General features: G+C 54.3%; 1 protein-coding gene across 3 annotated transcripts; it reads right to left on the minus strand.

Annotated features, from left to right (window-relative positions):
- Positions 1–194: 194 nt before the first annotated feature.
- INSIG1 (insulin induced gene 1) lies at positions 195–12,929 on the minus strand. 3 transcript variants are annotated; one of them, XM_086398143.1, is made up of 6 exons: positions 12,841–12,929; positions 11,769–12,200; positions 9,535–9,659; positions 8,184–8,350; positions 7,545–7,644; positions 195–2,069 (listed from the first exon to the last, which is right to left on the minus strand). In XM_086398143.1, exons 2-6 carry the CDS (start codon positions 12,175–12,177, stop codon positions 2,040–2,042), a joined length of 831 nt encoding a protein of 276 aa, XP_086254269.1. In that variant the 5' UTR covers positions 12,178–12,200; positions 12,841–12,929; the 3' UTR covers positions 195–2,039. The 3 variants fall into 3 exon arrangements, with proteins under 3 accessions (XP_086254269.1, XP_086254268.1, XP_086254270.1); XM_086398142.1 differs by lacking the exon at positions 7,545–7,644; XM_086398144.1 differs by lacking the exons at positions 7,545–7,644; positions 8,184–8,350; positions 9,535–9,659.
- Positions 12,930–13,379: the final 450 nt, after the last annotated feature.

Below are 13,379 nucleotides of genomic sequence, written 5' to 3' on the forward strand. Positions count from 1 at the left end.
CAGAATCAGTGGGTGGCGCGGGAGGTTAAACACCTCCGTTTCCACCATGAGGAAAAAATATTTTTCCCAAGAGATTGTGTGGCAACTTAGTAAATTTTGGAAAGCTATAAAATATTCTTCTATTCCAAATGTGACTATCCTACAGAGGGAATTCCCCCTCCTCCCTTTAAAAGAAAAACCCATAAATCCAATGCTTGGTTTTGAACCTTTAATAAAAGTAAAAAAAATGAATTCAAAAGAACACAATGCTGAAAACTTAGTATGAATGTGAATCTCACTAGATGTTCCAATCTGGTATAGTGCAAATTTTGCTCATACTATTTAACATTTTCACAAACTCAAATGACTTTGGTTCACATACTTGCTAGAAAATATTGGCAATAAAATTCTTCAGATTCACATCTTTTGGCTATACTGCTTCTAACAGACATAGATTTATTTCCAGTTTAAGAGAGAAAAATACTCATTGTGCATGATCAAGTATATTGGAAAGATTCAATGACTGCTTTCATCTAATAACTTCTGGTTTTTTCACAAACGCTGACATCTTCATTGAAAAATCTTTTCGCATAGCTGATGGTTTTCATTTTCAGAAAATGTCATAAGGGGGTCATCGCAAAGTTCAGAATGGTACTATTTTCTTTTAAACAAAATTCCTCTAAAACAAAGTCGCTACAGTAACCTAAAATTTACTCCAGGATATCCTCCTTAAAACAAAAGCAAACTGAGATGGGGACCATCGGGTGAGAGGAGCCAGGGACTCGCAGAGTCCACGGCTGCCGGCAGGGGCTCCCGTGTCCCCAGCCCCCCGACTGCCAGCTGCCAGAGGAATCTTACCATCAAGCCACATTCACAGGATTCAAAACAACCAAAATGTTTTAAATTGCAAAATACAGAAAGGGTGAATTTGTAAGTAAAAATTACAAGTTTACTAAACCCCCAAACTGGGAGTATTTCAAAGGACTGGGGCTGGGCGGGAGGGCACAACAAAGTAACTTCACAGCTGAAAAGAAATTATTGCTGAATTTTGCCTCCATGCAGCACTGAAATGGAGAACCCTCTTTAGCATCTCACACGTTTAAAAAAATAATAATAAATATTTAAAGAGAATACAAGGCTCAGATTGGTTTTCCTATACATTGCACTTGAAGTCGAAGGCCCAGGACCTGCACACCGGGCCCAACGTGGGCTGTGCCATTGAGTGAGTACACTGTGCTCACCGCGTCCTTTGAGGGTTTAGAGACACCGAATGTGATGCAGTGACGTGCGCACTCTTCTTTTTACAAGGCAATCACAGATTGCAGATCCCATAGGGCTGTGGGGAAAAAGCCGTCTCTTCTTCTGAGTAGCAAAGAAAACGCAAGGTTTGGGCCAAGACGGAGACGTGTGGCCGACGGGCGCCCCATTCGAGACGGTGCGGATTCCGTGAACACCAGGGTGGAAAGTCCAACCCATTGCAGCGCAGAGCCACAACCTCCCACTCACTGCCTCCTCTGCAGGATTGTCTGCGTAGCACCCTACACGGGCACCGAGGGCACGCCATGCCCGCCTGCCCGGCACGGCCACCCTGCGCTTGCTGCCACCCCTGCCTTCTCTTTTTTCATAACACAGCCCTATTTTTAAAATCTTTTGGATGAGTGATATTCCTGTCTCACCACACTTCATCTTTGTAAGCACCACCAAGCCGTCCCCGGGGCGCTGACACGGAACCAGAGCTGGCAGTCAGGCTTTAGTTCGAGGCTAGCAAACATGGCAACTTGGCATTTAATAACACGAGAAACTGAGTCCTCGGGGCCCGGTGCCCAGCCGGCCTGCTCGTGGTGCCCCCAGTGGACGCGGGCGGGGGCACCGTCCCACCACCAGCGGCCATCCACCCGCTCGGCTGCTCTGAAACAGGTGAAGTGTTTTCCAGGAGTCACTGGTACAGTCAGCCCCATCTGAAGAGGTTACTGAGGAAAAGAGATAGTCTCGTCACTACCCAGTATCGCGGACTTTCTCCCCAAACCTTGCCACTCTTCAGGATCCGTGCGCCTGAGGATTCAATCACTGTGTGGCTTTTCGGGGACACCCTATGTGGAGAAAGAGAGAAAAAAAAGGATGTTAGCGCTGTATGTGTGCGTGTTTTACTTAGCAATTTAAGCGGACCCTACAAAGTGAGAGATGAAGAATCCCTTTGCGCCAGAGGCGAGGGTGGAGACCAGAATCACGGAGCAGCAGACAGGCTCCCCCGGCCCCACAGTGATGCCCTCGGGGCCCTGAGCTGGGAGCCCACATCTCAGCAGACCTGGTCTGTCCCGCTCAGGCAGGGCGGGGGTGTAGCAGGCAGGACAGGAGGTGGTACTGCTGCCCAGAAGCTGTGTCTATGCACGTCTCGTCGCCGAACAGCACAGACACCCAGAGAGGGCACCCCACACTTGTGGCCGGTGTCTGGGCCTGGCCTGGTGGCCCTCAACCGAGGATGGACACCCCACTGGAGCAGCAGGTCCGAGACCAGAGGCTGACCTTCCTGAGGTCACGGGGCTGTGTGAGGAGAGCCCCCTGCCTCCTGCCAGAGCCGGGGTCCCTGCGTGTCCACCCTGACCCCTGCTGAGAGGCTGAGCGAGCCACAAGGGCCAGCCCGCTCTGCACCAGACGCCAGGCGCTCAGCCTCCTGGGCTCCAACCCCCATCTCCAAAGCGGGCTGACAGTCCTGCCCCCATACTGCCACTGCAGGACTCAACCAAGTGCCAGTGGACGTCAGCCCGACGACACCACGGCCATGACGGCCAGGAGCCGCCGCACCGCAGTGGGAGAGGCATGCTGGAGACGCGGCGTCTGGGGCCTGGGCTCTGGGAACAGGGCCACACTCCTCATGCGGCAGTGCGAAGCCTTACTTTTTCTGAGAAGAGACTTTCATCTGCAGACAACAGACACGAACTCGATAAAATGATGCTACAGACTCCCGTTTAAACCTACAGGCGGACGACAAATACCATACAGAAAAAGCTACGTGAACCATTGAACACTCAAGCAGAGCCAGCCTGTGGCTCTGGGGCACGCCTGCCCGGGCCAGGAAGCACGTTTATGGGCAGAACTGAGCAGATGGGAGGGGGCGGGCTGCAGGCGCGTCACACGGGACACTCTGGCCCCGAGCGGACTGATAGGCGCCCACCTTGGGTCCATGGCTGCAGCCCTTTCTCTTCTGCGCTCAGATCATGTTCCACTACAAAGTCTCACTTGGAGACGTTTCAAACCAAAAATTCATCCTGAAACGCTGCTGTGAGAATACGTCTCAGAAGTGTCCTCTGTCCGAGGGCTGCAGGGTGGCTGCTCTGAAAGCGAGGACAGTGGCCATGGACGTGCAAACAGGCCCATCAGCCAGGTGCCAAGCGACCCCATTTTTAAGGCCCCGAGTCCTTTCCAATTCTAAGTGATGAGTAAGCTCACCTTCACATAGCAGCTACTAGCTTTTTCCCTTTCTTAGAAGAAAAAAATTAAAAACCTGGCTAAAGTATTCGAACTCTTTCTTTAAAAAAAATGTTTAACTTGCTCAAGAGAGTCTAGCAAGGTGCCGCGCTGTCCAGGCTGAGCTCTGAGACTCCACAGAGACACAAACCCAAGCCATCAGGGCGCACACCCCAGCGCGCTGGGGGGCACGAGCCTCCGTGCCCGGCCCTGGGTACTTCTCCGGGGGACCAGGACTGGGTGGTGGGTGGTCAGGCAGGGGCAGAGGGCAGAGGCCACGCCCCTGCTCCAGCCCATCACAGCTGTTGGCTGCTGGGTGGTGGGGAAGAGCAGAAGGTCCTTCCGGCAGGGACGGTCAAGTCATGGGTGGTTACAGGTTTCTAAGACAAACCTTATTATAAATATATTTTTCGTTCTTCAGCCCTGATGCAATCTGAACCAAATATAACTTCCTACACTTCCAATTCTAGTCTCATGAAAAATACAATTTTGGCTTCACATACTTTTTGCTCCTGCAACAACAGCACCTTGTGGGAAGGTGGCCGCCATCCCACGGAGACGGCAGGAAAGGCTGAAGTGCATGGAGGGATTGTGAAGAGGAGGGGTCGGTGTCAGGTTCAGAGGTCAACTGATATGCCGTGAAGGCTGTGTAATTCCTGCCAGACAAAGCGGGGCTTTTTAAGATTCCCTACTGCTTTTAGGAAAGAGTCATTTAAGAGGGGTTTCCCTCATAGCTCAGATGGTAAAGAATCAGCCTGCAATGCAGGAGACCCTGGTTCGATTCCTGGGTCGGGAAGATCCCTCGGAGAAGGGACAGGCTACCCATTCCGGTATTGCTGGGCTTCCCTTGTGGCTCAGCTGGTAAAGAATCCATCTGCAATGCGGAAGACCTGGGTTTGATCCCTGGCTTGGGAAGATCCCCTGGAGAAGGGAAAGGTAGCCTACTCCAGTATTCTGGCCTGGAGAATTTCATGGACTGTATGGTCCATGGGTTCACAAAGAGTTGGACATAACTGAGCAACGTTCATGTCACTTTATTTCATTTACGATGCCCTGAAGGATGGAAGAGACAAACAGAAAGGCAGGGACCAGGCAGGACAGACTGAAGGAGGGGAGGCCGGGGTGGGGATGAAGGTCTGGGGGCTTTGCAGGGGGTGGGGGACCGATTCTCTGCCTTCCTGTCACCCACAACCCAGGGCCAAGGCTCTGCTCCCAGTGCACAGACAGCGCTGCGCAAGGGCAGAGGGCCACGGTCCTGCAGTGGCCGCCCCGTGGACGACCTCCGCAGGACACAGCTGACGGGCCTGCCCCCCTCCTGATACAGGTCTGCCCGCTGCAGAGACCACAGCCACGGGCTCCTGTACACACGCCAGTGCTGCAGTTACAAGTACAGCTGGCCCCTGAACAAGGCTTTGAGAACAAGGCTTCACTTAGACGCATCTTTTCAACATGGTCCCTGGTTGGTTGTATCCGTCAATACAGGATTCATCCAATACACTCAGGTTTTCAATTTCTACGAGGGTTGGTGCCCCTAATCCACCTGTTCTTCAAGGGTCAACTACAGAACAATGGTAAACTTTAAAATTACAAAAGAGAAAAGAACAACCCCAACCACCTACTTGTCAGAAGTGGCCACTTCTTTCCTGCAGAGCGCCCCCCTGCCCGCCCCCACCAATACGGCTCCTCACTACTGCACGCCTCTGCCAGTCCAACTGGCTGACCCCTTCAGACCATCTGAACCCCGTGCCTCACTCCTGGGCCCTGAGTAGCTGTAACAGAAGTAACCCTCCCTCATCCTCTCCCTGACTGTGCCAGAAACACAGCTGCGACCCAAGCTGTGACCACCCTGCCTGTGATCATGCAGACCGTGTCCTCTGCTGGGGTCTGGGGACTCGGGCAAAGGTGCTTTGCTCTTGCCCTTCCTCAAGATGCAGCAGAGGGGGCATCTGTAAAACCAGCTGTGACTGCCCCTCTGGCTTCACACGTTTGAGGAGTCTACCGGTCTCCCCATCAGCAGCTCACCCTGCTGGGGCTGGGGTCCAGGCCCTGGTTGGGGACTAACATACCACAAGCCACGAGGCGTGGCCAAATACACACATAAATAAATGTGCACGGGTGGAAAGACAGCAGGAGGGCTGGACTCAGAGACCGGGGTGGGGGCTCTTTCCCTTTGATGACTACAATGCTCACCAGCCTCTTCCAGTTTCAAGACACAACAGTAACATCCAAAGATAAGACTGTCCCCAATTTTGAAGAGTAAAAAAAAGAAACATCTTTAATAAAGGGGAATTACAATTATGCCAGTTATCTTAAGTTCTGTTAAAAACTTTCACTCATCTTTTCAAAAAAAATGAAAGTGTCTACAAAAAACCAGTCCATCCTAAAGGGATGGACCCTGGATATTAATTGGAAGGACTGATGCTGAAGCTGAAGCTCCTGATGCAAAAAGCCAACTCATTGGAGAAGACCCTGATGCTGGGGAAGACTGAAGGTAGCAGGAGAAGGGGGTGACAGAGGATGAGATGGTTGGATGGCATCACTGACTCAATAGATATGAGTCTGAGCGAGCTCTGGGAGATGGTGAAGGACAGGGAAGCCTGGTGTGCTGCAGTTCATGGGTCGCAAAGAGTCAGACACAACTGAGCGACTGAACAGCAGCAGTAAGACAAGATGGAAAGACAGCTGCTAAAAGCACCTTCAGTTAGTGCTGCTGCCAAAGGCATGGCCATGTGGCTCCTGTGCATCTCCTCCAACCACTCCTGGCGCTACGAGCCTGTGCCTGGTATGCAGCGTCTACCTCTATCGGAAGGACGCTTCTTTACAAAATTTGTTCAGAAGACCTTCATCATAAACCTATGACAGCAACCACCCCTCCTCCTGAAGTAATAACCAGTTGGCTGAATTTTGTCAACTTTAACTCCATGAAGAGTCACAGGAGCTGAAGACAACCTCATCTCAAAAGCCTTATTAAGAATCCTAACTAAATACTACCGAAATGAACATCAAGGCGGACGGCGAGCATGCAGCTGCCTCATTCTCCCCGGAATCCCCAGGGCTGCGGGATCAGCACAGGGGTGTCGCGAGGCTGTGGTCACAGGGCAGGGCCGCGCGCATGCTCACAAGGGGTCCTGAGACAAACCGTGGTCCGTTCTGGTTTTGGCGGCGGGTCCAGACCATCACAAGGGTCGGGGTGGGGGAATGATGGCGTGGACGCAGGAGCCAGTGGGACACATCACAAATTTCCCTTTCTAAACTACTTCCATTCTTGTCAAACAGCCAAGGAGGCGGCTCCCAAGCCAGGCTCAGGGGGCACAAATAAATGTCCTCTTTTTAAAATAAAAGCATGAGGGACCAAGACAAGTTTCTAAGGAAGTCCCAGAGTGTGTCTCTGAGAGAAATGGCCCTTATAAGACTCTAGTTTCCTTTTCTTTTTAAAATTCATTTTATTTAAGCCTTCGAGTTGAAGTCCATTCAAAACAGTTAAATGTCCATGTTGCACGCTCCTTCATCAAAGTGCTCAAGTGTCGCGATCTTTCACTCCCAAACAGAATTGCCAAGGTATCCTGACTGTGTCTGCCTTTCTGGGTCTTGGGAAACGGCTCCGTCTGGGACTCAGTGTCTCTCCCTTTAGTCCTTAGACAAGGTCCAGGCCGGAGTCCACCCACCCAGGGACACTCAGCGGCCCCCCAGCCCCGCCCGCACTCTCATGGGCCTGGCGTGTCTCCCTTCCCCTAGCACGGCATTGTCTGTACCCGAGTCGTGAAGCCGGGGAGGAAACTCATCATAAATCATTCAGTTAGCCATTTCTGTAACTCGTCTCTGCCAGTTATTACAGGAGAAGCAGTTCAGAAAAGCCGCTGACAGCATCCGTCATGTGAGGGGAGCTCTGGTTCCTCAGCAGCTCTCACTGTGAGCTTACAAATCCCTGAACCTTTACAAGTTAGCCAAGAATGGCCTGGGGATGCACCTTTTTAAAGTGTATGCTCATCTGAGTAACTGCTGCTCCTGCCTACACACGTACTGACACAAGTGATAGCGTCCCAGGCAAACCCAGCTGGCCCAGCTGCAAGCCAGCATCAGGCGCCCGTGGGACTACGCACCATGGCCAGCTGTCGTCCTATGTTCCCCACCGTCACGCCTCCCGAGAAGAAGATGCAGGGCAGCCAGGAGCGGATGTAGAGGAAGTCTGGGGACGTGTACCTGCAGGGAGAGGGAGGCATGAGCCCTGCGCGGCGGGCAGGCACACAGCACACCAGCCACGTGAGCACGTGACACCCACGCTCGCCGCCCACCGTGGCCCCCTGGCGCGGGAAGCCAACGCTTTGGAAAAGACCCTGATGCTGGGAAAGACTGAGGGCGGGAGGAAAAGGGGGCTGCAGAGGATGAGATGGCTGGATGGCATCACCAACTCGACGCACATGAGTTTGAGCGAGCTCCAGGAGATGGTGGAGGACAAGGAAGCCCGGTGTGCTGCAGCCCAGCGTGGGTCACAAGGACCTGGACACAGCTTAAGAGGCTGAAGGACAATGCAAAGCTCTCCACCGTGGCTTGGCTGTCCTTAAATTACAGATGGTGCATTTTTATCTGAATCAACAATAAGAAGTGCTTTTAAAGATTTCACGTCTAAGCTCATGCCATGTAATTACAAACAACACGGCATCTCAAGCTTCGTGGGTATTCTGAGCAAAACTGGACTGACAGCTCCCGGGCAGAGGTGACACTTGGGGGCACGTGCTTACTGATAGACTCCGTTGTACACCAGCAGCTGCGTGATCAGGGTGGCGAGGAAGGCGATGGTGATGCCCAGCCCCAGGCCACTTCTTGAACGGTCAAATGTCCACCAGAGGCCCAGAGACAGCGCTGCTAATGTCAAGGAGAGCTGAACGTTATTGGCAAAATCCAGTTTCTGGTGACGCAAAGTTAAGGAAAAGTGCAACAATTTCTAACACGGTCAAAGACACACAAGCGAGCCCCGGAGCCTACACGTGTGCACCACCTAATTCTCCAGCCTCAGATGCTGCCCAGTGAGCTGCAGAGAGCATGTGCTGGATACAAGGCTACTTGATCAGGATGACCTGGGGCATCTCTGGGATCCCTGCGTCGAAAACTTGACTTTACCAGTCAATGTATTAAAAACTATGCATAAAACCCTGCTTGGATTCATTTCAACCACGAAACAACTATATTCTAGTAAGTCATCCACAGTCCCACTTTTATTTCCTGTTCTTATTAGCAGTTTGAACTGAGCAAGCACAGTCTTTACTCTGTGTCTGCAAGGAGACACCTCATTGGAATGGCATTCAACACGACACGGTCACAGCTGATGGGGACACAGCTGGCCTCCTTCACAACACTACTTTACCAACAGGGGACAAAACAAATGTGTCAGAGCCAGGCTCTCTTGTAATACCTTTTCTTGACATTCTTATCATTAAAATCAGGGTAAAGCAGATTTAAGCAGCAGAAACTCTAAAAACAGCTTTCTCCAGAATTTAAAAATATAATCTCGCTGTCAGAAAGAAACTATAAATGTCTTGACGCCTGGTAAACCATGGCCCGTCTTCCTGAAAACTGCACCGTGTTTTGCCAGGCAGCCCACTGGTGGACGCCAGAACCTGACCTTGAATGTGACCTCCACTGGGAACCCTATTCCTGAGGCCACCTCCTCTGATCAGCGCTGGGCCTTCCCTGGTCATGACCGGGGAGGGCGGAGAAGCAGATGGGCTTCTGCTCTGCCTTCTGGAAGGGTCAGCCAAGAAGAGTGAAGCTCCCGCAACGTCTCACTGCACCACAGGAACCAGGTCTGCACCGTGGAAGGATGGGAGGCAGAAATGGACGGGGAATTTACCAAACCAACTCGGAGGATCCAACAGGTAGTGACCAAGAAAGGGACAGACTAAAGATATCCACTCTGTTCCCAGGGTCATTTTAACTGTCTCCTGAAATGAACTGAAAGGACTTTTCAGGATCACTTTGAAAGCTCTGCTGAGAGGAAAGTGAGCAACGTGGTTTGAAATCATGCTTGTAAGAGATCAGCTCAACTGACCCAGGACGTGACAGACACCCATTAACAGTAACGTCTTAGGATACAGCACTAGCGTGGTTGATGCCAACGAAGACGGCCACGCAGCGCATCACGCTGGCCCACTCGCGCTTGAACTTGTGTGGCTCTCCAAGGTGACTGTCGATGCAGGGGTACAGCAGGCCGACCACAGCTGCGGGGAAAGACAAGACGGCAGGGTCTGAGCACGCCAGCAGAGACGACGCGACTGCCTCATGGGGATCATTAACGCGATATTCAAACCATTCCCTTTCCTAGATTTACCAGCCATCAGATATTTAAACTAACTTTACATCTTTTATTTTTAAACTAATGTTATATCTTTGTTCTCCTTGAATACAAACCAAAAAATCCACATCATTTTGTACAATTTTAAATAAAACTGGGGTTGTTTGGCTTGACCTATAGAAGGAATGGAGCCAGGGGTTTAATTATCCACATGGGAAGCACCCCCGCACTTCTGCTGGTGGCTGGCCGGGAGGCAGGCCAGGTGGAGTCAGCCAGGTACTGAGGCTTGAGAGTCATGCACGGCGCCCCTGGTGTCCCACGAGAAGGGCCCAGTTCAGGTCCCAAACAGAGGAACAAGCAACACAGCCTCAGGCCAAGAGTCGATGAAATAGTTCCAATTTCATAATACATTTTATCCAGTTCTGATTTTGGACTTTTTTTTGAGGGGGGTGGGGACCCACATGGCATAGATTGTAGGATCTTAGTTCCCTGACCAGGGATTGAACCTGGACAACCACAGTGAAAGCACTGAGTCCTAACCACTAGACCGCCAGGGAATTCCCATAATTCTGGAGTCTTGAAAAATGGAACCCAAACAGTTCTATCACTTAAGTCACTATATCTTAACCTTAACCTTTCAGATTCAAGTAGGTGAAAATGTACTATGGAATCTTCCCTTTATGCTCCTGACCGATGGCTTAAAAAAAGCAGCTAGGGTACCAGACATCACGTACAGATATCCCTGGAATTCCTTGAAGCTTCTGTTACAAATAAAGCCTAAACCAAATGGTTCGACGGTTTTGAGATCAACTGTTTCAGTCAAAAAAACTACTGTATCATATGAGAATGAAGACGGAAGTGCACATCTGGGCCTAGTGCCCAAAAGGGCATGCTGGCAGGGCTTAGAAAACAGAGCAGGAGCCCACCTTCCTGAGAACGGTGCGAACCTTCTCCCCACAGCACCCCTCCCCTGAGGGTCCCCACTCCAGCCTGGGGCCTGCCCCTGCTCTAAGGGAGGCTGCTGACGAGGCACCGTTCCCAGTGCAGGGGACACACCCAGCTATGGACGGCGGGCCTGCCACTCGGCGTGGCCCCTTGTGGTTCCCACGGCTGTGAAATGGAGCTGCAGCAGAGTCTCGTAAGGACCAGGGGAAGCAGAACATATCAAACAGTCCATAAACGCCAACCACGGAGCAGCCAGGAGCCGGCCTGGTCACCCAGGTCCACACCTGTCCTGCCCCCTAGCCCAGGACGCCCGCCAGGGGCAGGCTGCTCGCTGCACTTCAACCACCGGCAGACCTTAGGCCACAGCAAACGCTGGGTGACCAGAGAAGTCCTAAGCGCCCTACTGGGCTGAGATCAATTCAGTGTTTTTACCTAAAACCAGCCAGACGACCAAGAAATTTTACTCAGAGGTATAGTCCATCTGTCTAGTCTGTTAAGACTGCAGACTCTGGGTCAGGTTTTGTGGCTGGCTAAACTCTGAATAAGATTTGTTTTCCTTCATCCAGGGACCCCGGTGTTTTTTTTTGGAGGGGGGCAGGGGAAAGGCCTGGCTTTGACACGTTCACAGGGCCATCTGAAAAAGGAAGTGCAAGAAGCCACTGGGGCAGCTCTGCCCACTCGTCCACGTGACGGTTTGTTTTCGGTTGCCCGGCTGGTAGCATGTTCCCAGGGCCAGCCAATCACGTGGCAGTTCCTCGGCTCACCAGTTCCGCTGGTGGCCAATGGCGCGGCTTGCTCGGGGTAACAGCTGTGGGCCCCTCAACACTGTCCTCAGGGCCAGATCAGAAAGAGGGAAGGACCTCGGTCAGCCTGGCACGGGCGAGGAACAGCCAATCACTGCCCCGCCTGGTCCCCATCACCAGCATCCAGAGTCCTGGCATCTGGGCTCCTGCCTCTCGCCCCTTCTCCTCTAGATACGCTCACTGGAGAGGCACACCGCCCCTCTGTGGATGGTTCCATTCTCAAATAAACAGTTCTCAGAGGCCCAACACACTTCCTAACCCAACAGACATCTCCAGTGTCTACTCACCCGCTGCTGTCCCGCAGCACGGAGGAACCCACCAGGCGGAGGAGAAGATGGTGGCGATGACCTCGTCCGGGAACAGGGTGACGTTCCTCTGGACCTGCAGGAGGTTGAGCACCAAGGCCAGGACCACCCCCACCGAGAACAGCACCAGGCTCCTCTGCACCAAGTGGTGATGCCAGCTGTTGACGTGGCCGCTGCTGCCCTGGCCCCCCACACCAGCGCTCTGAGGCCCGTGAGCGGGGTCAGTGCCCAGGGCGCCATGGGCTGCCAGCAGAGAGGGGCCTGACCCCGAGGAGTTGATCATCTCTCCTGCTTTGGCCACCAGCCCTCTGGCGCTGGCCCTCGGGTGGCTTCTGAGCTTCGTGCCCTTGGCACAGGGACCTCTCCAGAGGTGGTCGTCCAGTCTGGGCATGAGCCACCCGCCTGCAGGCTTTCCTAGAACGAAAAGGGGGCGTGGAGGTGGAACCCAGATCAAGTTCACTTCCAAAGGAGGTCAGGTCCAGGGAGGCCCACTCAAGGAGGGCTCTGCTCTGGTTCACCACCAGCAGGTCCAGGAAAACCCCCAAGGCCCTCCGGGACTTAGTCACACCGGGCAGGTGCCCCGGGGTTGGGAGCAGCTGCCAAGGATCCTGCCCACAGCCCCGGCCAGGCAGATGCACCGACTGCTTTCCGAGGCAGGCAGGTTAGGTGCATCTGAGCGTTGCGCTCCCGCCACGACGCCCCTCCACAGAAGCCCTGAAGTTCTGGCCCGTCCAGTCCAGAAGTTTTCCAGACCCCGTCCGTCTGCAGGAGATGGACTCAGCCAGGCAGGACCTGGGGCAGGTTGTCCCAGGACAAGTTGCTGGGGTCCTCCCGATCCGGGAGGCGCACCAGCAGAGCGCACCTGGGGGTCGCGGGTGCTGGGCCCCCGCGCAGGGACCGGGGCTGGGGTCAGGGCTGGGGCCCAGGCCCGAGAGTCCCCCAAAGGAAAGCGGCCTAGAAGGGAGGCTCTGGAGTGGAGGGGTCGGCACCCGGACATCCCAGTCCGGCCCGCCTCGGAGCCCCCACCCCGCCGCCCTCGCCGCGCTCCGCGTACCTGGCCGAGGGGCGCCCGCCTGCGGGCTCGCCGAGGGAGGAGGGACGCGGAGGAGTGTACCGGCCCAGACCACCAGAAGTCAGGCCCGCGGCGGTCCGCGCGCCGCGCCGCTTATAAGGCGGGCGGCGGGGCCCCGGGTCACGTGGCCGCGCCCGGCCGGCCGCCGGGCCCGCCGCCCGGGGGCGTGGCTTCCGCGCGCTCCGCCCCGCCCGCGTGCCCGGCCGCTCGGGGTCTGGTGAGGCGGCCGCGGCCAATCGCGGGCAGGCGGCCCATATGACGTCATTACACGCCACCACCGCCCCGCGCGGGGCGCGCTGGCTCGGGAGCGCGGACGGACGGACGGCGGGCTGAGCGCGCCCGGGGGCCGGACGCTAGCTGGGGGCGGGGGTAGGGGGTGACGGGAGTGATGTGGGACTGCCTGGCCGACTGGCTCGGGGGGAGGGGGCGGGTTGCCGACTGACAGAGCTGCGAGAGGACGGCAGGCGGGGGGACCTACGGACTGAGCAGAGGATGGAGCCGGGGAGGGGGGCTGGCTAACG

The sequence above is a fragment of the Bos grunniens genome, chromosome 4 (genome assembly GCF_055505025.1).
Source record: "Bos grunniens cultivar Pamir isolate PY7600 chromosome 4, Bosgru_T2T1.0, whole genome shotgun sequence".
Taxonomy (NCBI): Eukaryota; Metazoa; Chordata; class Mammalia; order Artiodactyla; family Bovidae; genus Bos; species Bos grunniens.